Consider the following 24,113-nt stretch of genomic DNA (forward strand, 5'->3'; position numbering starts at 1 on the left):
AAAAATAAAAAAAAAAAGCATTGAATTAAAGAAAAGCTACACTTTGCCATTTTGGTAATCAACAGATTTTTTTCTTTCATTAAGAAATTGAATTGACATGTAAAACACCACATTTTACAATATACAGGTTCATTCGTTATTAAGAAAACAAACAAACAAAACACATCAAGACATGCAATTATTTTATACCCCTCAGTCCATCACTATGACATCTGTGTGTGGGAGCAAATGCTGATGTAGCTTTCCTAGAATGAGTTGTACTTTTGTAATTGGTTTCCCAAAAGCAAGACAAGCTTATCAGCCGGGAGTAAGTCCTCACTGTGATTCATTAGCAAAGTGGCTTCAGGAATAAGCAAAATAAAAATGGCACGAGAAAGTACCTACGTGTGGTTCTCACTGGTCCCCCAGAAAAATAGAAACTCAAACTAGAAACCCTCACAAAAATATCATCAAAGAGAACACACTTCCAATACTAACGGAAACTAAATCACACCCTATAGCGTGTGGTGATTTCACACTCTTCCCTATGCGTGGCTGGGCCTCAAACATCTTGCGTCTCCTTTAAACCCACTGCAGACTTTGGGGACACGTCATGTATGTGTCCTTGGCGTGGCCAGGGCACCCGCACCTTTCCACCAAGTGTCTGGTCCAATGTGAGATACCATCTCCATTTGGAAAAAAAATCTTAGCCAAGACTTCCCACTCAAAACTACAACTAGTTATTTTTACTCTGACTTTGCTGCTGGGCTCCCTAAAATTTACAGTCCCTTTAATCATCCTTCCTCTTCTCAAGTTATTTCCTTTGCATATCCATTTTGCTAACATTTTTTCCCCCCCGGCAAGCTAATGGATTTCACAGGCTAAGCTAATGGGCTGCAGGGGTCCTCAAACTTTTTAAACAGGGGGCCAGTTCACTGTCCCTCAGACCATTGGAGGGTCTGACTCTAGTAAAAACAAAACTTATGAACGAATTCTTATGCACACTGCACATATCTTATTTTGCAATGAAGAAACAAAACAGATACAAATACAATATGTGGCCGGCAGGCCATTGTTTGAGGACCACTGGGCTATTGGGTTAAGAACCAAATGTGGCAATTTGAATTCTGTTTCTGCTACATTTCATTTTACTCATAAAGCTGAAAAGAGTATTTGTAATCTGGCAAGAATATGCCAAAGAAATACGATTCTTCAGTACCATGTTCTGGACTAAGGGGGTGGGGGTCCTAAGGGGTCTGGGACGCCCAGAGCAAACCAAATTCAACATGGAAGGTCAGAGGCCTGATGCTTTTGAGTATATAAGTAGGGGCCTGTGCTCACCAGCAGTACTTCATCTGGGGAAGGAAAGACTAAGGTGACGGCCCTGTGAGTGATGGAAGTGCCCATCCATCCCCTGAGGTTGAGAGAAGCTGAGGAGAAACCTCACTTACACAGATGTAGTGACTTGTTTTCACTTAAAAGATACCTAACCACACTTGGATACTCAAGGCTTTGACGGAGTCAAGCTTCCAAACAGAATGACCCATTTAACATCATACATGGAATGAAACCCACTTGGACATGTTTTATTAAATCGCTATTTTCCTACCAAAAATAACCAAAACATAAACAAAAATACATACAGCCCATACATGAGGGTCTGGGGAAATAAAAGTTAGTCATGAGTTTCTCCTGCTAAAATATGATCCTTTATTCTGTATACTAGAAAACACTTTTCCAAAAGAATTTATACAACTGATTCTGCATTTTCCAACTACCCCAGGGACCCCGTCTGACAGTGCAATTCAAGACAAGTCAACTACGCTAAGGATTCGGGAGGGTTACCCTTCTGTACAGCTCGTTTGTAAGCAAGGCAAGTGCATAACCACTATTCTAATACAGTGCTCCAAAGGGGACGCAAAACGTTCGCAACATCATCCCTCTTAGAACCATGACGGGAGGAAACTGGAGATGCACGATCATCATTAGTCTCCTACTCCTTGGCACAGAGTCTTACGGGAAGCCACATGGCCCACATGCCGCTGTTGCTCCTGCTTCCGAAAAAAGTGGCAAAAAAAAAGGCGTTAAAGCTAACATTTATTGCTCTAGGGTTAACTCGCAGAACCATACTGTCATGTACAAACTGTTAATCTCCATAGATGCTCAGACGTGATTGTCTCCTTGTGTCTAAACACACAAAATACAAGCTGGCTATCTGTACAGTTTACAGTACTGAGACACATAGATTTGAAGATGAAGTATAGATATGTAAGTTTAAAAAGATACAGGATTTTACAGCAGGGGTTTACCCAAACTTAGTTTTTACAGTCACTTGCAAAATAGACAACAACTTCACTAGGATCACTAAATTACATCAAAGAAAGTCAGGGTATTGGAAGGAAACAGAATAACCAGTTTCCCAATCACCCAGATGCATTTTATATGTCTTTTTTTCTTTTCTTTTCCTTTCCTTTCATTTTATTTTGAAGAAACCCCTATACATAAAATGAAAATAATATCTGGATATTTTCTTCAGTGGTGGACTAAGCAGTTTCTTAAAACAAGACATGAGTGTGCCTCTCACTTCCAAATGCCTTGCAAATAAGATCTACTACTCTCTGCTTTAAAAGAACCATCGGAATGCTTCGGCGCTGGGAACAGGTGTTCTCTATAAAAAAAGAGCAAGAAAACAAGGTAAGCTTTCTTTCGATACCAAGATCAAATCAGATTTCTCTCCTGTACATGTCAGCAATACTTTTCATCAGCAATCCACAATATAGCGACTCGTACATTTTAACATTTAATCAAAAATAAAAAAAGATGTTCGCTCTTAGAACATTAAAAAATTAAGCTACTGAAACCTTTACTAGTTTATGAACTATAATTATTGAAATTATTTGAACTATATATACATATACAGGAAGCAGAGTCTGGAACCAGCATTCAGAATTAAGGGGCGATTCAATCTATAGGAAGGCCAGCCAGTAGGCAGACATTAATGCCTTCTGCCCAGGGCAGATGTATCCTAGTACACACATATAAAGAAATGCTTTCAGTTTGAAGACCACATTTAGGGCAGAGGCCAACAGAAATACTGCAGTAAAGTTGCACTATTGATTCTCAAGAACCCATACTACACATATTCTACACACGCTAGTGAGGATTCTGCTGACAAAGTGTGTCAAGACTGCATTTATTTGCAAATGAACATTGTGTGTGTGAAACCAACTGATAGAGGCCAATGATGCTTGATGCAGTCTAGATCTCTTCTTACCAAGAGCACCAACTATATTCTTTTAATATGATGCTTACAGTTACTGTGAGATTTTGAGGGTTAGATTAGAATTACACTGTTTTTTCATTCTAAAAAAATAATTGTGTTTTTTTTTTTTTTGAGGTGTACAGCTGGCAATTTCAGGAGGTACTTCGAACTGGGTTCTTAGGAGTCATTCCTTTCAGGGCTGGAACCATGGGATACAGGGAATCAAACCCAAGTTTCCTACATGCAAAGCACACATCAGCCCACTGAACTCTCTCTCAAGCCTGCAGTAAAAAGATTGAATCTTCTTTGTTCGTGTTTCAGCAAGTCACCATGTCCATTCCCTTCTAAAACTGAAGCATTGGGATGTATATTGAAGGAATATAAGAAACAACAGTGAAAAAAGAATATTTAGTGGGAAAATAAAAATGCATTAATTTTATTCCTTACATCCATCCAACTAGCCTGTATAGATTATAAGATGGAGGCTATGGGAAAATTGAGATAGCTGATATACTGAGTATGACCAGAAAGCCTAAAAAGATAAATATTCACTCTCTCTCTCCACACACACACACACACACACACACACACACACACATTTTCACACATGTATAAACATATCCTAAGACAAAAGTACTTGTACTTGATATTCCAGGAAATATGTGAAAAATTCTACTATAAACACTATTTTATTTTTAGTGGTTAGCTTTTATTTATTTTCTCACACATGATGTATTTGGTTAACAGTCCTATTTGATCAATATCATAAAAAAGTGCATTAATTATAACATCCATTGAAGTTTAAATGAAAAAATAAATTAACTGCTTTTTTACTAGCAGCACTAAATTTTTTTAAAAAAAATTTTCTCCATGGTCAACACAATGAAATTCAAAATGAGTATGTTAAAATGAATAAGATACTAGTTTATCTAATCAAGTTTGCATATATACAAAAATATTTAACTTAGGAAATATTTTCTAAAAGTACAAACAAAAGGTCCACCATTCCCAAAAGAATAAATGCATCAATATTTTGCTCATCTTTCCTCTGACTTAACCTGCTTTCCTCTTTCCAGCTCAAGACACAGACCTGCATCCCCAGTAATGGATTTATTCTGTAAAAAATATCCTTTACAAAAAAAAAATCGGGGTGTGGGGGGGATGACAAAAAATATCCTTTACCACTTTCTGAAATTAACACTGGAATGATAAACCTAAGTTACAGTTATTCATTCCAATTAATGAATCATTAAAGTAACTATATGGAGTAATAGGAAACACAACAAAATGGTTCTAATATTCCTACTTTACACACACATACACACACATATTCAGGGAATGAAAACTTAAGACATTCCTACCAGATGCTAACTTGGTGTCTGATGCCAAGTGAGAGGACGTTTTATATAAGTGTGATTACTTATATAAATGTAGTAATTTTTAACAAGATACATTGGATCCAGGCATATTCATGCAATTACAGATTTACAAATGAGAAATCAATATGTGCATAGTCACATGTACTCACATTTCCATGTCTAGAATATATGACAGAGAGATGCCAACTGGAAACCAGACTGGAAGCAGACACTAATAGAATCTTGTATCTTGGTAAACACGTGTGTGGATGGAGGTAAACAGAGACTCTAGATGGGGTGCATGTTTTAAATGACACGAATTCCTTAGATCTTGGTCTCACTCAACAAACCCCACCTGGCCCTTTCCACTGCTTGGTTTCAGGGTGAGGTTTAGCAAAAAGCAGGTTTATGCTTAGCATCACAGGGCATCTTAGGGGGAAAAGAGATTCACTTCTCAGAGCTTGTTAGTGCTAAGAATTAATTCAATGCTGCAAATATGAGCCAGACTGAGAGCTGTTTCCTGTGCTCTCAGTCTATCACAGAAGAGCAATGAGGGGCAGACAGGAGACCATGAGGGCATGCAGGTGCCAGCTGCCAACTGGGAACACCTTTAGAAGAGCCTCTTCCTTACTCTGGGATGTTTGAGGTCATGAAGCCCAGCAGGATTAGCTTGGAACAAGCAAGCTTTGGGAAGTGAGCATCTGTTAATGTGTCAGTAAGGTGCCAGGTTATCAACAGGCACCATGCAGGGTGGAAGGCATAGCTTTCCTTGGCCAGGTTTCCCTGGACCCAGGGGAAACAGGCTCCAGCCCCAGCTGGATTCTCTTCAGCCCTATGGGGTGAAGCCTCCCTGTTGTCATGGGGAAATGCTGTCTAGGACAGAGTTTCAGGCAAGTCTGTGCTAATCTGGAGCCAGACCAGCTCTAAATGGGCCCACTAATGAGGTCGTTTTTCAGGAGCCCTGGGATTTGTGAGGGGGAAGGGCTGAGCCTTCCTCTGTGGGTAGTTCCACCCTGGCTGGCTCCCTCCAGTGAGGGGAATGTAGTGGCCCAGCTGGGGAATCACTCCTGATGAGATTACAGTGACTTTCTGCATGGCTGTGCTACTTGCAGGAAATCATTATCCTGAGTGACAGGCTGGCCAGAGTCCCCAGAGTCCAGGTGGGGGGGGGGGGGGCAGGGAAGCAGTCAGGGAGAGCTGGAATTGCCTCAGGGGCAGCATCAGCAGATCCCACACCAGCTAAGGCATCCCTTTCTCCCGCTCAAGGAAGCCTGGGGCTCCCTAACCACAGCTCTCCAGACACCCCCAGACCCCAATCAGCTTCATGCTAAAAAATACACCTTCATCTCCCTCCAGGACAACTGTAATTTCCTTCAATGAAAAGGATGATGCAAATCCACACCCAAATAAAGTTTGCTTTTTAAAAAAAGAATAAAATTCCCTACTTAGGTGGAAGAAATGCATTTGCTTTTTTTTTTTTTTTTTTTTTTTTGCCAAATGAGCCATAAACATATTAAACAACCTAAAATAAATAAGAATCCTTATTGGTGATGGGACTGTTGCACTGGTGAAGGAGGGTGTTCTTTATATGACTGAAACCCAACTATAATCATGTTTGTAATCAAAAAAAAAAGAATCCTTACGAAGATCAGTCAGAATTGGAGCAGGGTATTTTTCTTTGTGGGCCTGCTAAAAATGGTACCCACAGGGAGATCAGGCACCAAGTGTATCTGTGAGAAAAATATGCCAAGGTCAAAAGCTGAAAATGGGGTTCTAGAGTTCTGCCTCTGAGAATATATGGGGGTGGAAACCATCATGTAAGACCACTCAAAGCTAGATGAGTCTTCAAAGAGCAAATTAAACATTACTCTGGGCATTGAATATAACTTTAGAATGTATAATAATATGCACTGGGATTATGACTAGCAAGTTCTATACCTAAAGTTAAATTTGTCTTCAATATAATTTTTTGAAGGCCAAATCTCAGAGATTCACTCGGGCCATCAGAATCCTGCTGTGAAACAGGGAGGGTCTAATGCCATGATTTCCATGTGAAGTCAGTATTTTGGGGTACCATTATTTCTACACTAGTGTAATGGAAAAAAAAATGATTTGTTTTCCCCTATCTTACTTCTTGGTCTCTCATTAGAAGCTGCTCTTTCCACCAAAGGTAAAGCCCTCAGTGCCCTAGGCCACCTGGAGTCCAGAGCTGCCTCATGGGAAGGTTCCTTCTCTTGTGACTACATTCAACTCCTGCACCCCAGCTGAGTTCCTCATAGCAGAACTGCACACCTTAGTGGGCCACTAAGGTCTGAAACAGGAAGTGAGAATAAGGATGCAAGAAAGATTCCAAAGGCCACACTGCTTGCCTTTGAAAGTTTCTCATGTTTTATTTTGGCTTCATCTGAAACTTTCAAACTTTGGGATCTTTTGGATGAACCAAATCAAAAGAGATTTTTATGGTTAAAAACAAAACAAAACAAAACAAAAACCCTTTCTGTCCTGATTTGATTCACAGAGCATTCTAAAGTATCAAGTTATATAGGCGCTTTACATTTTTACTGACAAAATTTCAATACCTCCTCTAAGTGGAGGCATGAAAACTTATATATACAATATTTAAAATTTAAATACACACATATAGATGACAACAATTCTTTGGATAGTATGGTCTCAAGTGATGATACCTAAGCAAACAATAGAGCTTTCCCAAAACATATTCAGCAGGAATAGTTTCTATACCCTATTTAAAAAATATTTTCCTGACAAAAAATAGTCCAGGAACTATAAAAAGAATCATTAGCAAGCAGAGAATATATACTGGTGAGTAAATTGGAGAGAATAACTTTTATAAATGATAATCTTAAGTCTAATAGTTTACTGTTATTGTAATAAAAATTTTAACTCTGCAATTAAAAATATGCACTCATATAAGTATATATAGTTCCTACTTTTTAAATTACATATACCTTACTTTCTCTTTAGGTGCCATTGGAACATATATGCACCATATATAGTGGACTGATTCCTTCTCAGAACTTCAATTTACTTATCATATGACTGTGTACATCTTTGGCATACTCTTCTATACTTGTCTGGGCATTTATCCAAGTACAAATTCCAAATACCTATCAATGTTACCACTGCTCAGACCTCAGAACCCTGCTTCAAAGGAAAGAGGCAGCAAATTTCTCATAAGGCCACTTCTCAGACCCAGACTCTTGGGGAGGTCACTGGAGCATCTCACTTTGTGCGTTTCCACACTGACCTTGGCCACTGGAATGTGAGTCACAGGGAGGAGGTGGTGTGGCTTTCCCAGCCAGATGCTGTTCTAACTCTTGTTTCGGGGTGCTGAGGACTCCTGATCTCTACTCCCCACCCTTACACCACCACTGCCAGCCTCCCCACATGCCAGTCTTCTGTGGGCTGCAGTGCCATCCGGTCGGTATGGAGAGGAAGGGGCAAAGGCCCAAGAAGGAGCAAAGGCCCAAGTCTCAGAGTACAGTAGAGTGTGAGGGCTCAAGGGGGCATTGCTGGTTCTACACAGGCCAGATTGGGAATGCGAGCACTCAGAACATCTCGCCCAACCAATGAGGGTGTCTACTGTATACAGGGTGGCTGAGTGATTAAGCTGTTTTCGGACATATTAAAAAAAGGAAAATACCTAAGTACCAGGGTAGACTTTTCTGCTCAGTGGTGCTCCACAATCTACAAATTAAAAATTATAGACAAGTTTTCACCTTATGTGTAAAAGGGAGTATTAAAGGAAATGAAAATAAAATAGATTAAAAAACCAACCAATCAACCAACCAACAAAATTCAGGTTATATTATACTGTCTAAAGCAGGGGTCTCAAACCCGCGGGCTGTTTGCAACCCTCCGTATAAAATTTTGTGGCCCTGCCCTAGAGAAATCTTTTTTGTTTTGTTTTGTTTTGTTTCAGTTGCTTGCATACACCCCAATGTTCAAGGCTTACTACTAACTTTGCACTCAAGGATCACCCCGACTTTGCCTCCTGCGGCCCCCAGGTAAATTGAGTTTGAGACCCCTGGTCTAAAGAATCCAAATTTCAAGTTCATTTACTTTATCTTAGTTGTATATCATGTGTGAGTCTGTGGCTATAAGTGGATCTGAATATATATGCTTACACATATCTAGTAGTAAATATGGCAAAGACTTTAGGAAATAATTCTCTCTCCCCTCAAAGTACTCTGTTAATGCCTATTAAATGCAAAAAAAAATTTAATTGAAAGCAAGTCTAATCAGCTACTGAAATACTAACGTTCTTTTTATGACTAAGTTAGAGGGATGCTGACAACATGAATGAATTCTAAAACCATGAGCTAAGTGTCTCCTTTTAGTGAAAAGAAAAAATATTTATTCCAAATATGCGGAAATGGGAAATGTCTTAAAATTATAAAGAACTTATTTTGAAAATGGTCAAGCTGATTTGGGGCCCCTTATTGATATTCAACTAATAATCCGGTTACTGTAAGCAACTGAAATCATGGTTCTTCTCCCTGATTATTTTTTTATTTTTGGTTTTTGGGCCACACCCGTTCTCTCTGATTATTACATATCAGATCATTTCAGGAATGTTTTCTTTATCATATAAAAAGTGAAATAGCTGAGTGATAGCACAGCGGTAAGGCATTTGCCTTGCATGCAGCCAACAAAGAACGGATGGTGTTTCGAATCCATGCATATGGTCCTCTGAGCCTGCCAGAAGTGACTTCTGAGTGCAGAGCCAGGAGTAACTCGAGTGCTGCTGGGTGTGACCCCCCAAAACCAAACAAAAATAGCGAAATAGGCAGGCTCTGTAGTATTTGAGGATATTGTCACTAAACTTCATTTGGCTGAGAAACTTTTCTGATAACAATCCAACCACTGAGATTTATCTCGCCTGCAAATAAAAGCATGTCCATACATTTCAGTCAGCTAGCTGTTACCATTAAAATAATCTGTCATTAAAACTATGCATCTGAGAATTCTCTGTAGCTTTTAGATTTCTTCAAAATCTTGGGGGATGATCTGCAATTGAGGGGCAGGAGCGATAGCACAGTGGGGAGGGTGCTTGTCTTGCACACAGTCAACCTGGGTTCGATTCCCCACACCCCACTTGGTCCCCAGGTTCATGGGCACACTGAGCACAGAGCAGACCCTGAGCAGTCAGGTGTGGCCCCAAAATAAAAACAAAGAACTGTAATCAATCCCAACGTACACATTCATAATTGCTCTTTTTGGTTTTCTCCTTAATTTTCTTTTTTTAAATAACAAAATTAAAAGGTATTGACACAACAATTACTAATTTAATTCCATCACACTGCTCCATATACTCAGCACTATTCAGCTCATGTATAAGCTGTCTTGTCTCTTCCTCAGGGATTGGAGACCACCAGGGACCCATCTGCCTGCTGGGCCACACAGCCTGTCTCCTATGCACTTAGGATATGCTTCCTTCCCCTCTCTATCACTACCTAGCGAGATAAAACTTTCAAAAAGAGAATTTCTAAGATGTAGCCACATTTCCCCATCGTTTTTTTCCTGGACTCTCATCCAAATATGCTCATCTTTATTGTCCAGGAAGTTCTCTGGAGAACTACTATAAAAGACACTAATATTTTAGAATAATCTGCTTTTCATGGCTGTTCTATCTCCATCAATGCTATCAGTGATTGAGCACTGTTTTGCAAATTTGAGAGAATTAAATAATAGTTGGGTTGGGGGGTGGTTAACTGGTTTATCTGCAATGATTTTTTCCTTTCTAGTACATGAAGGAATTAATATTGGAGGTGACTATGGGTCTCCAGACCATCTTCCAGCACTTTGTCAAAACCCTTGAGACACCAAGACTCAAAGTCGCCCATGGATAGTGACTAAGGATAAATCCTTTAGCCTAGACCAGTGGTTGGCAACCTGCGGCTCGCGAGCCACATGTGGCTCTTGATACTTTTAATTTGGCTCTTCTGTGTGCCGGGCTCTGCTCAGGACTCTGCTCCTATAGGAGCCTCTGTCAGTGTTCGCCCTGTGTGGCTCTCAAAATAAATTTCAATCGTGGTTTTGGCGAGATTTGGCTCAGTTGAAAATAAAGGTTGCCGACCACTGGCCTAGACTTTCTCCTTTCCAAGGTCTCTAGAGTCAGCAACACTTCAGGTGGATTTCCCTTCTCTCCTCTTCCTTCTTCCTTTTTATAGTGCTCTTTGCTCAAATTCAGGTCGAACAAGGCTTTGGAATCATTTATAATTGATGCTTGAAATATGTTATACTACAGGCCAAGTGGTCTTTTCTTATTTCTTGGAAAATTCTGGAGCACCAACAGAAAACCTAATACTACATTAGTAAGCAATTGAACTATATCCAGGCAGAGAACACATGGTGTCCAGTCTTTCTCCTCTACAACCAGGAAGACTGAAGACAGTGCAGTGAGGCCTCCTAAAGACTTTCACAACATGAGACTGCTTCTGGTGTTTTCTAAAGTTCCAGTCATGTCATTTGAAAGGTGCCATTTTATTGGCTGAGTGAAGTATGACACAAAGCATCCTGGGAGAAGGACTGAGTCAAAGGATCTCTTGATACTGAAAACAGCACTGGGAATGGAGGCATGTCTGGGTTCCTTCTGGCTGAAGTGCAAGTATTCAGAACACTCAGGGTAGATCCACGGTGATGCCTCTGGCCAAACCTCTGCATGGGCATACCCATACGGCATGCATGTGACATGCATGTGCTCCAGGACACTCAGCAAGAAGGTCAGGCTCTCTTCATGGAAACACTTATGCCTTGCTCACTCTTCATCTTGTGTGTGTTGCTCCTTTCTATAGAGCACTACACTTCTTCCCCAATGAGACAGCCACTATCACGAATGTCCTTCAAACTCTCTTGACTGTGACCATGTCCATCCCACAGCTCCCTCACCGGGTCTCTATGCCATTAACTTTGAGACTCTGCTCCCCTCTTTTTCATGTTTGGACAATCCTGGTGATGAGCCTACACATGGGATTCATGGTACATACTTTGACTTCATGCAAAACATGCTGGTTTCATGGAGCACACTTGGGCATTATGAATCATGCATATGCTATACTCACAATGCAAATGCACAGGCCACAACAGTCCCTCCCCCATACAGGAGAGTGCCTCCCTGTAATTCCCAGTAGAGCCAACCCTCAGAGAAGCCTGGAACCGTGAAGGCCCAGTTTGGTTTTCATGGATGGAAATGACACCACCCTCTGAGCACTCCCACGTTAAATAAGATAAAATAAGATTTCAGCCACCAATTTCTTCTCCCCAGCTCCCTCTCCTTGGGAAGCTCCTCTATCTTATTCCATACCCCCTGGGAACTATCTCGGGTTTCCTTGGCACCCCACAGAGCACAGCATCCAGAAGGGGGTCTCTCCCCAGTGAACATGGCGTGCACTCACGTGAATGCATACAGTTCACAATTCTTTCCAAGCTCTACCTCACCTGTCTCTTTTTGGCTTGACAAAAAACTACCTTGTGAATATGCCAGGTTTGCGGAACTATGCAGAGGCCCATGACTTTCATCTCCCTGATCTGTCTTGCATGCCCCCTTTTCTGCCACCCTACCTAAGCTTTGTCTGAGTGGCACCATAAATCACCAGGGAGTTTGTTTCTAATCCTAGAGCAAGAAACAGCCTAGTCAGCAGTCTTGCTCCAATCTGACATTTGCTTAAGAATGTCACCAGAGACATGGACCAGCCGCATACATGACTCAACTGGTTCCCAAGTCCCACACAAAATCCCTGGATGCAGTTTCGGTTAGTTACACTTTGGAGTTACTCTATCAAATTTCAAGGCATAAATAAAGAAGAGGGTCAAGTAAGACACTACTTAACTTGAACCTAACATAACCTAACTTGAACTCCTAACATAAATGCCAGGAAAGCAGAATCCTTCCTCCAATGCCCTTCATAGTGGGATTTCATCCATAGCTGCTGAAGCCATGTGTACCCCAGCACACCTTTCCTCATGCTGGGTGGAACAACCCATTCCACTTTTGTTTTTGGTACCTCATGAGTTAGCATCTCACATCTTTACAGGTTGATCACTACTAGCATTCAGAACCTCCCCCAATCTAGAAACTGTTTCTAGAGTAACAATTACGCATACACTCACCTGAATTTCATCAGTATTCCTTCTAAAAAATGAAGTTTTTCCCCCCAAAAGAACCACATAATCAGTTTACATGCCCAGCTGTTTTTTGATTTCTCTATACACACACACACACACACACACACACACACACACACACACACACACACACACACACACAGAAAGAACTCTACAATTGTCCAACATCTGTTAAAGTACATTCTCTAACCAGAATCATGGAGCCATTCTTCTCAAAATGATTTTCTTCAACTCACTAACTCTCAAGGAGTGACTCTACAAAGACAAAAGTAAACCAGTGGAGATGCCAGTCTACCAGGTGACACCCACACCCCTTTGTCAAAAGTGGAAAGTGGAGGAAGGAGGATGCTGGTTAGCTCTCTCTGATGTGGTCTCCTCCATAATCCATAAGGGAACCCCCTCCCCCACATCAGAATACTGCTACAGAATGAGGCTCTAAAGAAAAGGGTTCCAGAGAGCAGGCCAGTTGAAACTGAATGGGGTCGCTGGCAAACTGGGTCATTCAAATACTCAGGGCATATTGCTCACCAAGATGGTCTACTTGGGCTTTAACTTCTGAGAACCCTAAGTGGCTGTGTAACAAGATTCTGGAAAATACAACTGTCTCCTCTAATCTGTCCTGGGGACTTTAGCACAGGAAGGAGAGACTAGCACACATGCGCCTGCAACCACATGTAAGTTATAAGACATCTTGGAGGTTGGACATGAACATGTTTGGAGTTACTGAGAGGGATATAACCAACAATGCAGGTGGAGAGAGGGGCATGCTGTGCCCAGGGAATGTGTATGCTCTGCCACTTGAACCACTCACTCTCCCAGAACAGGCTGACATATATCTAGCCTCTGAGGTATATGGATGTGAGGATGCAGAGGGGTTATGCTAACATGCTAACAGCCACCAAATTAAGTCAGCTGATACCTGTGATCCTTTCCTGCTCTCTCCCTCCACTGTGAGGATTTGGCCACAATACAAGTTCTACTGTAAAAAAAAATGCAAGTCTGATGATTAGTATTCTATTATCTATTATACTGGTTTTGTAGCAAGAAAACACATCTTTCATGTGACTTCTTGGTAAAGTTAATTGCATGCTTTGTCATTTTCTTTTGGGTCAGGAATAAAATATGGGGGTGGAGGAGTAAATGTAACAGCCTCACTTTTTTACCTGGCTCAAGATTCTTATATATTCTTAGAACAAATGAAGAAACTCTGAAGTTTGACAAAGAGAGAAACCTTTCTGGTAGCATTTGCGTGGAGACTTAACAAGCCTGCTGGGATCCTGTTAGCCCCGGCAGAGCCAAGTCTTCAGCATTATTAAATGGCTGTCGCATGTGAATAACCAGACAGGTAACTCAACAAACAACTGAAGCCCTAAGTTGCTCACTAGAAAGAGACTGGCCCCGTGTCCCGTGGAGCAATTCCCTTCCTAACAGGCCTCATTGGGGTGGTGCAGGAGGGCACCAACCCCCCTCCAACTCTCACCACCTACAACCTTCAGAGAAATGCTGATTCCCACAGGTAAGATGGAGAAGGGTGAGGCATGAGGGCCCAAGGCTGGGAGGAAATGATGTAGGAAGTGGGTGTAGATAATGTTTTTTGCTAGAATCATCTATAGGCCAGGCCAAGATCATCCATCAGACATGCTTATTTGGGTCTGGAAGACACACACAAAAATTACAGCTCCTACCAGCATTTTGGAATCATTTTGCCATTTTTTAAAAAAGAAAACTAATCTAAAAATAAAAGAAAAAGCCGTGTCCACACCTATGTAGTTCATAGAAAATGAGAGCATTTTGTTAAGCTTTTTCAAAAGCAAAACTGAAATCTCAATTGTTTTCTGGTATCTGAGAGTGAACATTACGTTCTAAGCACACTGGATACTTAAAGAGAGATTTGAAAAAAAAAAAAATCAACCAGTTCACTCCTAGAGAATTTTCACCTGGAAACTGACCCCCTCTCCAACCTGCCTTTGTCCCCTTTCCAGAGCTAGACTGGACTATTAAACTTTTTGTAGTTACCAACCTTCCAGTCCTACTATGCTAAATACTTCACTACTCCTTGGGAAAATGGTTGGCTACCAACACTTGGATCACTGGAGTACTAAGCCAATCAAAAGGAAGAGAATCACATCACCTTCATTTCTCATGTCAACAAATAGTCAACTATTTTGTTCAGATGAAACTGAACTCCAAAAGTATGTCATTTAATTGGTTCTGTATTTTGTTCGATGGTGGTTGAATCACAAATATCCTTCTAGGATCACTTGAAATGATTTTTACTTGCTTCCATTCTCCTACTTCTAGTTGCCATTCACAGACTGCTTGGATTCGTAGTGTTTAGTGGGGTGGGAGATTCATTTAGGGATTATTGAAAACCTGACTTATAATAAATCCAGTGAAAGAAAGATTTTTACTGTGGTCTTGCAATAACTTGATGCCCTGGCCACAAGTTTTCTTCATGGCAATCAAAGCTGAACTTTTCAGTCTCTTTTCTTTATCCATTATGAAATCCAGAATTTTTCCAGATAACACTCTATAGTGTTGACATATTCATTATTTTGTTCAAGTTTTACTAAGAAAACTTTTTTCTTTGCTGGGACACCTTGATATTTACATGCTTAGATTCAAACAATTCTACTAACATTTCTAATTGAATCTAACTTTTTTCTTAAACTTATCTTTGAAAATGACAAATGGAAAGAAGTGTCATGATGAGCTATGAAACTTTTGACCTTAAGTGGGTTCCGAGGTCTTGTTAGTGATGGATGCACTATTTAATGGCATGCCTCTTCAAGCATCTCTTTGGGGTGCAGGGAGTCCCTCCTACAGGTGAATCTTTGTCCAGAGCTGAGAAGGGCAAAGGGCATGAATAGGGTTCCTTGAGCTCAGCAATGTAAACTACACACATTAACACATGTCCCTGCTGCTCTGACTATGCCCAAGTTGGGTTATCATGATGGGTGGTGCCTGGAAGCTTCACCCAAACTTAGAAGCAGAATGTGCATGAAGAAGTACAGCTGCCCTCCCAGGATATCTGGCAGATCAGTTTTAAAGGTGGAAAGGACAGGTCCTGGCACTGCACTTCTGGGGAAAGCCTCAGGTCCCCAGAAGCCTGGGTGCTGGCCAGGAAACTGAGAGCATAGTGAAGGGGTAGCTGTTCCTGGGGGTGGGCCAGTGTGGGTGGCCCAATGTTCAGGGACTAGAGGCTGGGGTTGCCCAAGGGACAGTTGGGTGTCCCGAGCCACATCAGGCTGGGAGATTTAAATAGTTAAGATGTCAGTGTCCAAAATGTAACTGCTCCATCTGTCGAAGCTGAGGATTCATGTGTGAGACAGAAGCTGTTCCAGAACCGATCGCCATAACCTACACTTACAAGCTTCTTCAAGTATCAACCAACCACTGTAAGGCTGATATTAGCATAGGAGGTTTCAGGTGGTTTTTGTCAAACAAGGGTTATCTGATCTCTACAATTACTATTTTGAATCGGGAACTTTTGGGGGTTTTGAATCATACTCAACGATGCTTAGGGCTTACTCCTGACTCTGCACTTAGGAATCACTCCCAGGAGGAATCATATGAGAAGCTGGGGATTGAATCCAGGTTAACCGCATGCAAGGTGCTAAGCGCACACCTCATTCTACTATCTCTCTGGCTCCTGACTACTTGGAATGATTAGTGATGAGTTTTAATATGACACAGCCAACATGAAAAAAAAATTTGTTTTCCAGGCGGGGTTCTAAGGAATATATCATCAAGAGGTAGTTTTATAAGCCTTTCTAAGGTATTAAATGTGTTCAACATCTGATTAAGCTGGAAACCCTGGAAATAATGAAGCAGTTTTACAAAGAAGGTGTGTGTATGTGTGTCTGAGGGTATCCAAGTGTGCTCCAGAATCCCAGAATAACCACTTGAATCTGCCTTGTTTCATTAGGCCTCTAGGTCTTGGGAAGAGAGTCAAAGGGCCACATGAGATCTAAAGTATCAGAGGAGTGATGATAATGTCTCATAAACTAAAGCCAACCTAGTGCCAGCAAGTGAACTTATGATATGCCCCCAAATCCCCCGAGGCCACTAACAGTCTCCCTGCCCACCAGCCTGGTTCTGTCACATCCACCTTCAGGCTGCCTGACTCACAGCCCAGGGGACCACCCCAACCAATGATGCCAAAGGCATCCAGGCCTGAGACAATATTTTGTTCTTTCTATCATACAACAGTCCCTGAATTGCCTCAGTCTGGAAGTCCATCCTAGGGTGAGAAGGGTGTCTGAGAGAACTTTCTCAGGGCTTTAGAGTGCCATAAATATGTGGTTCTCCTCACCAAGACGTGTGTGCAGATAGATATCTTTAAATCCCATAAACTAGAAGACTGGGGAATACTGTGATTCAAATGCCTCAGGATTTAGTAGGAAAACTCAAAATAAGAAAATAAAATGCAGAGTCTGCTGGGATGCTAACTTCAGCATAGAAAAATGGACACAGGAAACCAAGAGTGCCTGTCCGCTACTTCTCTAAGTAGTTGTTCCCGAAATAAAGTCTAGTCACACACACAAACCCAATAAGGAGGCACTGGCCTGATGCAGGTGGAGCTAAAGATGAGGCCTACTAGACTCCAGGTCCAGACTCCAAGGCCAAAAACCACCACAGAACTTTCCTGCTTGAGTGGGAACCAAAAATCCCAGTGCCAGATGGTCTAATTTCCCATGGGCTTTATAGACCTGGAGAAATTACAGTACTAGTAATCCAGAAAAGCTGAGAAAGAATTCTGGCTGCCTAAGAAAATCCATGGGCCTGAATATTTGTAATTGCTATTATCTTTCCTCAAACAGGGCTGCCAAACCAAAGGCAGTCAAGTGGTCTAGGGTCAAGAAGGGCTCTGGATTGTGAGATGCTGCCTGAGGAAGAGGAACCAACACGTGGAAGTTTTCAGGGTTGATCACAAGAGTGACACTAGGGAATACTGACTTTTTGGGGAATTCCAAAATGTTTTGTGCTTGCCTTATGCTAATGAGTTCAACAAACCGACAACCCTCTTCCTCACGTATGTTGTGACCTGTAGAGATCTCCGAGGGCCCCCAATGGACCTCTCCAAGCTGGGACTTCAAGATGTGTGAGGTGGCAACCACCCCTTTGGTACCCTGAGGCTAACTCAGAATGGCCGTACTCCCCCTACAGATACCCTGCCCACAGATATGCCCACCAATGCCCTGCACCTCCATCACAGGGTTAATGTGCCCTTCTTGTTGATGCCGTGGAGCACCCATGGGCCTAAGCACTTTTCTACCTTGTCTCTTCCTCCTCAGATGGACCCTTGGCTCTCCCACCAAACACCTGTCATTGTGTTTAACATAATTAAAAGCCTAATGAGCAATTAGTTTTGTGGTAATTTGAACACCGTATTTAAGCTCCTACGGGAAGGGGGAAGAAGGCCCCTATCAATTAGGGAATCTTCAGATGGGGTAAACCTACCCCAAGGTGCTTCGTGTCTAGAACCACGCGGTGAACACAAAGGCCCCCTCTAAGGCCCCCAAAGTTGATAGTGGAGCGGAGCGGAGCCCCTTCCTCTGGGGAGTGCTGTCAGACGGATTGGAACCTGGAATTGCCTTCTGGGTTCTGAAAGGCACCAACTAACTAACTAACCGAAGCCCTGGATTCGAGGTGGCATCTCCTTCCAATGGCTGCACGTACTCACTCTCTAGACTGCTTTCTCCAAGTAAAACAAAACCCCCACAAGAAACATACAGGCGCGAGTGCACACACACAGCTAGGCAGAAAATTAAAAAAGGAAGCAAACGTTTTCTCAGGGGGAGACAAGACCCAAAACTCAACAAGAAAAAAACGGTTCTAGGGAAGGCAGAAAAAAAAATCCGTCTTGAATCCAGGTAGGCTGCAGTAACACGAGTGTGAGTGTGTGTGTGTGTGTGTGTGTGTGTGTGTGTGAGTGTGAGTGTGAGTGTGTGTGTGTGTGTTGCGTTCAGAGGAGGGGAGAGGGAAAGAGGGAGAGAGGAGAGAGATGGAGAGATATATGAAAAGATATGGAGAGAGACAGAGAGACAGTGAGTGCATGGACTCTAAGATCCTGCCTGACTCGAGAAGGAGCCTGGTCTGTGTCCCCGCGTCCTCTCCCTCAGGCCGGGGAGCATCAGAACCAGGGGCCTGCGCTACCTATCCTTTGGACCTCGGCTTTTCAAGAACCTGCATCTGGAGGGAGCGGCGGGCGGGCGGGCGGGCGGGAGGAAGGGAAAGAAGGGGCGACTTTTCCATCCCGGGCGGTGGCGGTGGCGGTGGCGGTGGCGGTGGCGGCGGCGGGCCTGGGCCGGGCCCTCGGACGCCTCCAGCCCATTCGGACGCCTCCGACCCATTCGGGACCCAGAGCGTCCGGGCGGCCGGGCTCACAGGCCGAAGGCGGCCTCGGGGAACGGGGGCTGCATCTTGAAGCCCGACAGGAAGCCCTGCAGGGGGTTGGACAGGGGGTTGAGCAGGGACGGGGGCAGCCCGGGGAACACGAAATCGTCCCCTCTGACCTCGAGCGACGCGCCCGGCTTTTTCTTGAGCTCCTCGCACTTCCTAAACTTGCAGATCTGGTGTCCGGTTTTGCGGTTCCGGCAGCTGCTGCACACGCCGCAGTTGATGAGCCGCTTGCAGGGCACGCACACCCCGCAGCGCTTGCGCTTCTTCTTGGCCGGGGTGGCCGCGCCGCCGCCGCCGCCGCCGCCGCCCGCCGCCGCCGCCGCCGCCCCGGACGACGCGGCCGCCGAGGACGCGGCCGCCGCCGCCGCCGCCGCCGCCGCGTGGTTCTGCGGGCACTCGGCCAGGTTGGCGATCTGGAAGGCGCTGTCGGACACGGCGGCCGAGGCGGCGGCGGGCGAGTGCAGCGCCGTCATGACGATCACGCCGGGCGGCAGCGACAGCCCGCCGAGCGCCGGCAGCGCGGGGAAGGTGCCCACGCGCTCGGGCAGGTTCATGAGGTCCGCGTCGGCCGCGCCGCACTTGAGCTTGGGCATGCAGTCCGCGGCCAGCGGCCGGCAGTGCTCGGGCGCCAGCGCCGGCAGGAAGTTGGAGTTGGCCATCTGCAGCGCGGGCTCGGGCGCGCAGCCCGGCTTGGCCAGGCGCGGCGCGTCGCCGCGGTGGTGCAGGCCGGCCCGCCCCGCGCCCGCGCCCGCGCCCGCGCCCGTGCCCGCCCCGGCCGCGCCGCCCGCGCCCGCCGCGCCCGCGCCCGCCGCGCCCGCCGGGAGCAGGGCCGCCGCCGCCGCCGCCGCGGCCGCCGCCGCCGCCGCCGAGGCCGACTTCCGCGCGCCGCCCGCGCCGCCCGCCGCGCCCGCCGCGCCCGCCGCCGCCCCGCCGCCGCCGCCGCTGCCCCAGAGCATGGCCGTGGCGGCGGCGGCCGTGGCGGCGTTGTCGCAGTTCCAGGGCGCCATGCCGATGCGCGCGGCGGCCGCGGCGGCCGCGGCGCTGCCCGGGAAGATGGGCGTGGTGATGCGCGCGATCTTGGCGGCCTGCGGGAAGGCGCCGCCGCCGCTCTTGTAGAAGGACGAGGCGAACGAGCGGTAGCGCTCCATCTCCGAGTTGTAATCCACCAGGCCGCCCAGCGCGCCCTCGGGCAGGTGGCTCTCCTTGGGCAGCCCCGGCGCCTCGGGGCCCGGGCCCGGCTCCACGCAGACGTTGGTGTTCATGGCGCCGGGCGCGAAGAAGGGGTGCAGCGTGCAGGCGGGGCGCCGGGCCGGGCCGGCGGGCAGGGGGGGGCGCGGGCGGGCGGGCGGGCGGGCGCGCGCCTAGTCCTCTCCGGGCAGCGGGTCCCGCGACGGCGACGTCCCCGTCCCCGGCAGCGTCATGGTCCTCGGCTCCGGCCGCCGCAGCTGGAACAGAGAGAGGCACGTTCCAGCGAGCCGCCCCGCGGCGGGCCGGGCTGCGGGGTCGCGCCGCGCCGCGCCGCGCCCCCTCCTCCCCTCTCCCCCCGCCAGCGCTCGCTCGCTCGCCCGCCCGCCCGCTCCCGGGCCGCCCTCTGCGGCGGGTCGTTTCCGCAGCCACCGGCACGACGCGACCCCGGCCCGGCCCGGCCCGGCCCCCGCCCCAGCCCTCCTGGGAACCGTCCTGGAGCCGGGGCGGCGGACGGAGGGCGGGAGGGAGGGAGCGCTCAAGACACGCAGACCGGGCAGGCAACCTCGTCGGGACGTGCCGCCCCGCGCGGGGCAGAGGGAGGCCCGAGGGGGACAGGGACAGGGCAGCGGGAGAGCCAGCGAGCGGCCAGGCCCGGAGGAAAACGAGCGGGAAACCGGCGGCCGAGTCCCGGGAAAGTCGGCAGCGCCGCCGAGCCGGGAGCTCACACAAAGCCCGAGCGGCGCGGCGCGGCGCGAGGCGAGCCGGCCTGGCCTGGCCCGGCCGCGCACGGTGCCAACCCGGGCGCGGGGACACCGCCGCCGGCCGCCGCCGCGCCGCGAGCGCACTTGGCTCCGCGAGGGGCTCAACTCCACGGGCCGAAGACGGCGCTCCACGGCACCAGCCATTTGGTGCTGGAGCTTGCTTGACGGAGACGGGGGAGGGGGCTGTCTGTGTGTGTGTGTGTGTGTGTGTGTGTGTGTGTGTGTGAGGGCGCGCGCGCGCGTGTGCGTGTTTGGGGACACCCGGGTGGCATTCTACTTGCTTAAAAGAAAGGGAAAAAGATGGATCGTGTCCTTTAAAGAAAATAAGCATGCAAGCTGTGTCACAGATTTTCCAAGCAAGAGCTTGCCGCCTCTGGAAGAAGATTCCCAGCAGTCCTCAATGGAGAATCCCAGCTCTTCCTTCTCAAGAAGGAGGGAAGCATGGGACCTTTTTGCCTTTTTTCTTTCTTTGGTCGAGGGGATCTTAATAGTCACTGGTTTTTATATTGGATTCAAAAAAAACACGGGGTGTCCCCTCCAGGTGCTCGTCACCTGCACAAATAACCACCTTGCTTTTTGGATTATTTTTTTTGCTCTTTTTAAGAGGAAAGTTTGGTGTTAACTAGGTATTTGCATTCAGCTCTTTGCTTACAGGCCATTATTATGCCTCAAGAAGAGGTATTTTAGTTCTTTATTACAGAGGGAGAGCTGCACCAGGCCCCTTTAGAAAGTCAAGCAAAGACAGAAAGTATATGTTAACATATATAACCGGTTTCTTTGTTCCCAGATTTTTTTTTTTTTTTTTTTGGTCACAATATCTTCCTGTGACATCTTTTGAAGCCCACATATTGGTATAGAATGTGGAGTTTGGGAGATTCTAAACTGGGGACCCAGGAATCTCAAACACTCATTTCAAAATGGATATCAATTATGGTAATTATGCTTATAATTAGATTAATGAACCATCTATGCCCAAACTCCAAGTGAAAAAAACTTCAACCCCGACTGATGAGGTGCCCTAAACCGAGAGGTTTGTGTAAACAAATCCCTATTAGGCAAAAGTAAAACAAGCAAGATAAGGCACCTCACCCAGGCCTGGGTTAGGAGCAGGCAGGAATCCCTTCCTCCCTCCCTCACTCAGGAACCACCTCGGTGGTTTCCATTAGGGAAACTGTTCTCTCCTGAGGTCTGCTGGCAATACAAAGGGTGCCCCCAAAATGCTCCTGGCTAAATGGTCCTGATGCTGGGGAGGGGGTAGGGAAGACAGCACCGGCATATGCAGATCGCTTCGGTGCCTGCAAATCACATTCTAACGGCAAGACCGTATTAACCACTTCTCAGCCCAGACTCGTTCTGCCAACCACGCATTAGACAGCACCCTACTGAGTGCAGGAGGAATTTGCTCGACATTTTAGTCTCCTGACCTCGTTCCAAATAAAGACATAATTTAAGGGCCTCCTTCCAGAGTATTCCAAGGGTGTTTCTGAATACAGCATCCCCGCTTTTCTTCTTACCTCCGCCTTCCTTTCCCTTTTCCTTTCCCTTCCCTTCCGTGCCACTGCCCTTCCTCCCTCAAGGTTTTATGCCCCCGGGAACCGTAGCAAAGGATTGTGCCTAGAACCCAGGTCATTATTGTTTAATCGATGCATCTCTGGAGCATGAAAAAGGTACCCCAGGATACAGCTATTGTCTGTGTTGTTTTTAAAACACACACATACACAAGTCACACGCTACACAGACACAGATAACCTCTCCCAGAGCTGTATGAAGATTCCTGACTTCATCCTCCTGTCCTGCCCTCTCAGTGTGCTGTAGCAGGCTGCTAGGGTACATCTGGTCTATCAGCGCCAGAGAGATCAAAGGTCATATTTAACATTCAGGAGGAGGGGCGGTGCAGACTAATTAATAAATTAATACAGCATCTCTTCGACTTGCTGGGGGGGGTGGGTGTCCAGCATCGACAGCTACTCCGACCACCCCGCGTCCAGCCCACCTCTCCGAGCGAAAGAAAAGCCAGAAGCAAAGAGAAAGAACAATCACTTACCAGTCGCTTTTTATTTGGGGAGCCTTAGAATTTGCAGACGCTGCCAGTCTGCCTTTAATTAGTTGCACAGCACCCCCTGACACAAAGAAACACAGATCCAGATGTGCCTCGGCAGCTCCCAGTGACAACTTTAATACTTGTAAACAAACTGTCGGGGAGGGGGAGAAATAAAAACGAGGATTAAGAAAATACCTGTGAATGGCTTTTTTTCTGGTGGCGGAGAGGAGGAGGAGGAGGAGGAAGAGGAGGAGGAGGAGGAGGAGGAGGAGGAGAGGCGAGGAGGAGGAGGGGAGGCGGCGGCGGCGGCGAGCCGGTGAGTGGTGCGGGCGCAGAGAGGCGGAGGGCGCGGGAGCCGGCGAGTCTGGGTGGGAGCTCGGGCGGCCGGCCCGGTGCTCGTCTCCCGGCGCGGCGCGGCGCGGCGCGGCGCGGCGCGGCGCTCGGTCCGTCTCCAGCCGCCGTGTGCGAGGGCGGAGGGAGGCGGCGGGAGCCCGAGCGCCGCCCCCTCCCCGCGCTGTTTGTGTGCGGGAGCCGTGCGGGGGAGGGGAGCGGGGGGCGGGGCGGGGCGCGGGGGCGCCCACGCCCACCGGCGATTGGCTGCGCGTCACGGGGGGCCCGGCCGGCCGAGGAGGCCGAGGAGGCCGAGGCGGCCGCGGCTCCGGCGCCCCCGGTGCGGGCGGGCGGGCGGGGCGCGGGGGCCGCCGCGCGAACTTGTCGGGGCCGGCCGCCGGGGAGGCCGCGGGGCGCCCGGGGGCGCGCCGGGGTTCGAGACCCGCGCTCCCGCCGCCCCCGCCCTCGCCCCCGCCTGCCCGTCTCGCCGGGCCTCCCGGGACTCAATAAACTTTCGCTCGGGCTCTTTCTTGCTTTTCTTTCTTCCTTTCTCTCTTTCTCCGCATTTTTCATTCCAAGCGAGCAGACCTGCACGGGTCTGTTCTGCAGCCCAGGATGCTTTCTGGACCCGGGAGGGAGAG

The 24,113-nt window shown here is 47.0% G+C and overlaps 1 protein-coding gene and 1 long non-coding RNA gene across 2 annotated transcripts; both read right to left on the reverse strand.

Moving 5' to 3' along the window:
- Positions 1-1,539: 1,539 nt before the first annotated feature.
- On the reverse strand, positions 1,540-20,414 carry CXXC4 (CXXC finger protein 4). The gene is made up of 2 exons (XM_049786935.1): positions 19,266-20,414; positions 1,540-2,647 (listed from the first exon to the last, which is right to left on the reverse strand). Exons 1-2 carry the CDS (start codon positions 20,412-20,414, stop codon positions 2,603-2,605), a joined length of 1,194 nt encoding a protein of 397 aa, XP_049642892.1. The 3' UTR covers positions 1,540-2,602.
- A 167-nt stretch (positions 20,415-20,581) lies between these two features.
- LOC126027958 (uncharacterized) lies at positions 20,582-23,373 on the reverse strand. The gene is made up of 3 exons (XR_007502354.1): positions 23,338-23,373; positions 23,146-23,221; positions 20,582-20,597 (listed from the first exon to the last, which is right to left on the reverse strand). It is a non-coding gene; the product is annotated as an uncharacterized LOC126027958 (long non-coding RNA).
- Positions 23,374-24,113: the final 740 nt, after the last annotated feature.

Source organism: Suncus etruscus, chromosome 14 (genome assembly GCF_024139225.1).
Source record: "Suncus etruscus isolate mSunEtr1 chromosome 14, mSunEtr1.pri.cur, whole genome shotgun sequence".
Lineage (NCBI taxonomy): Eukaryota > Metazoa > Chordata > Mammalia > Eulipotyphla > Soricidae > Suncus > Suncus etruscus.

Bases quoted from the DNA above. Each gene is read 5' to 3' on its own strand.
- CXXC4 (XM_049786935.1), bottom strand. From the start codon at position 20,414: ATGAACACCAACGTCTGCGTGGAGCCGGGCCCGGGCCCCGAGGCGCCG. The intron at 2,648-19,265 runs GTCAGAGGGGAC...CTTTTTTTATAG, and splicing joins AGCCGGGCGCGTCGCTCGAG to AGAACACCTGTTCCCAGCGC.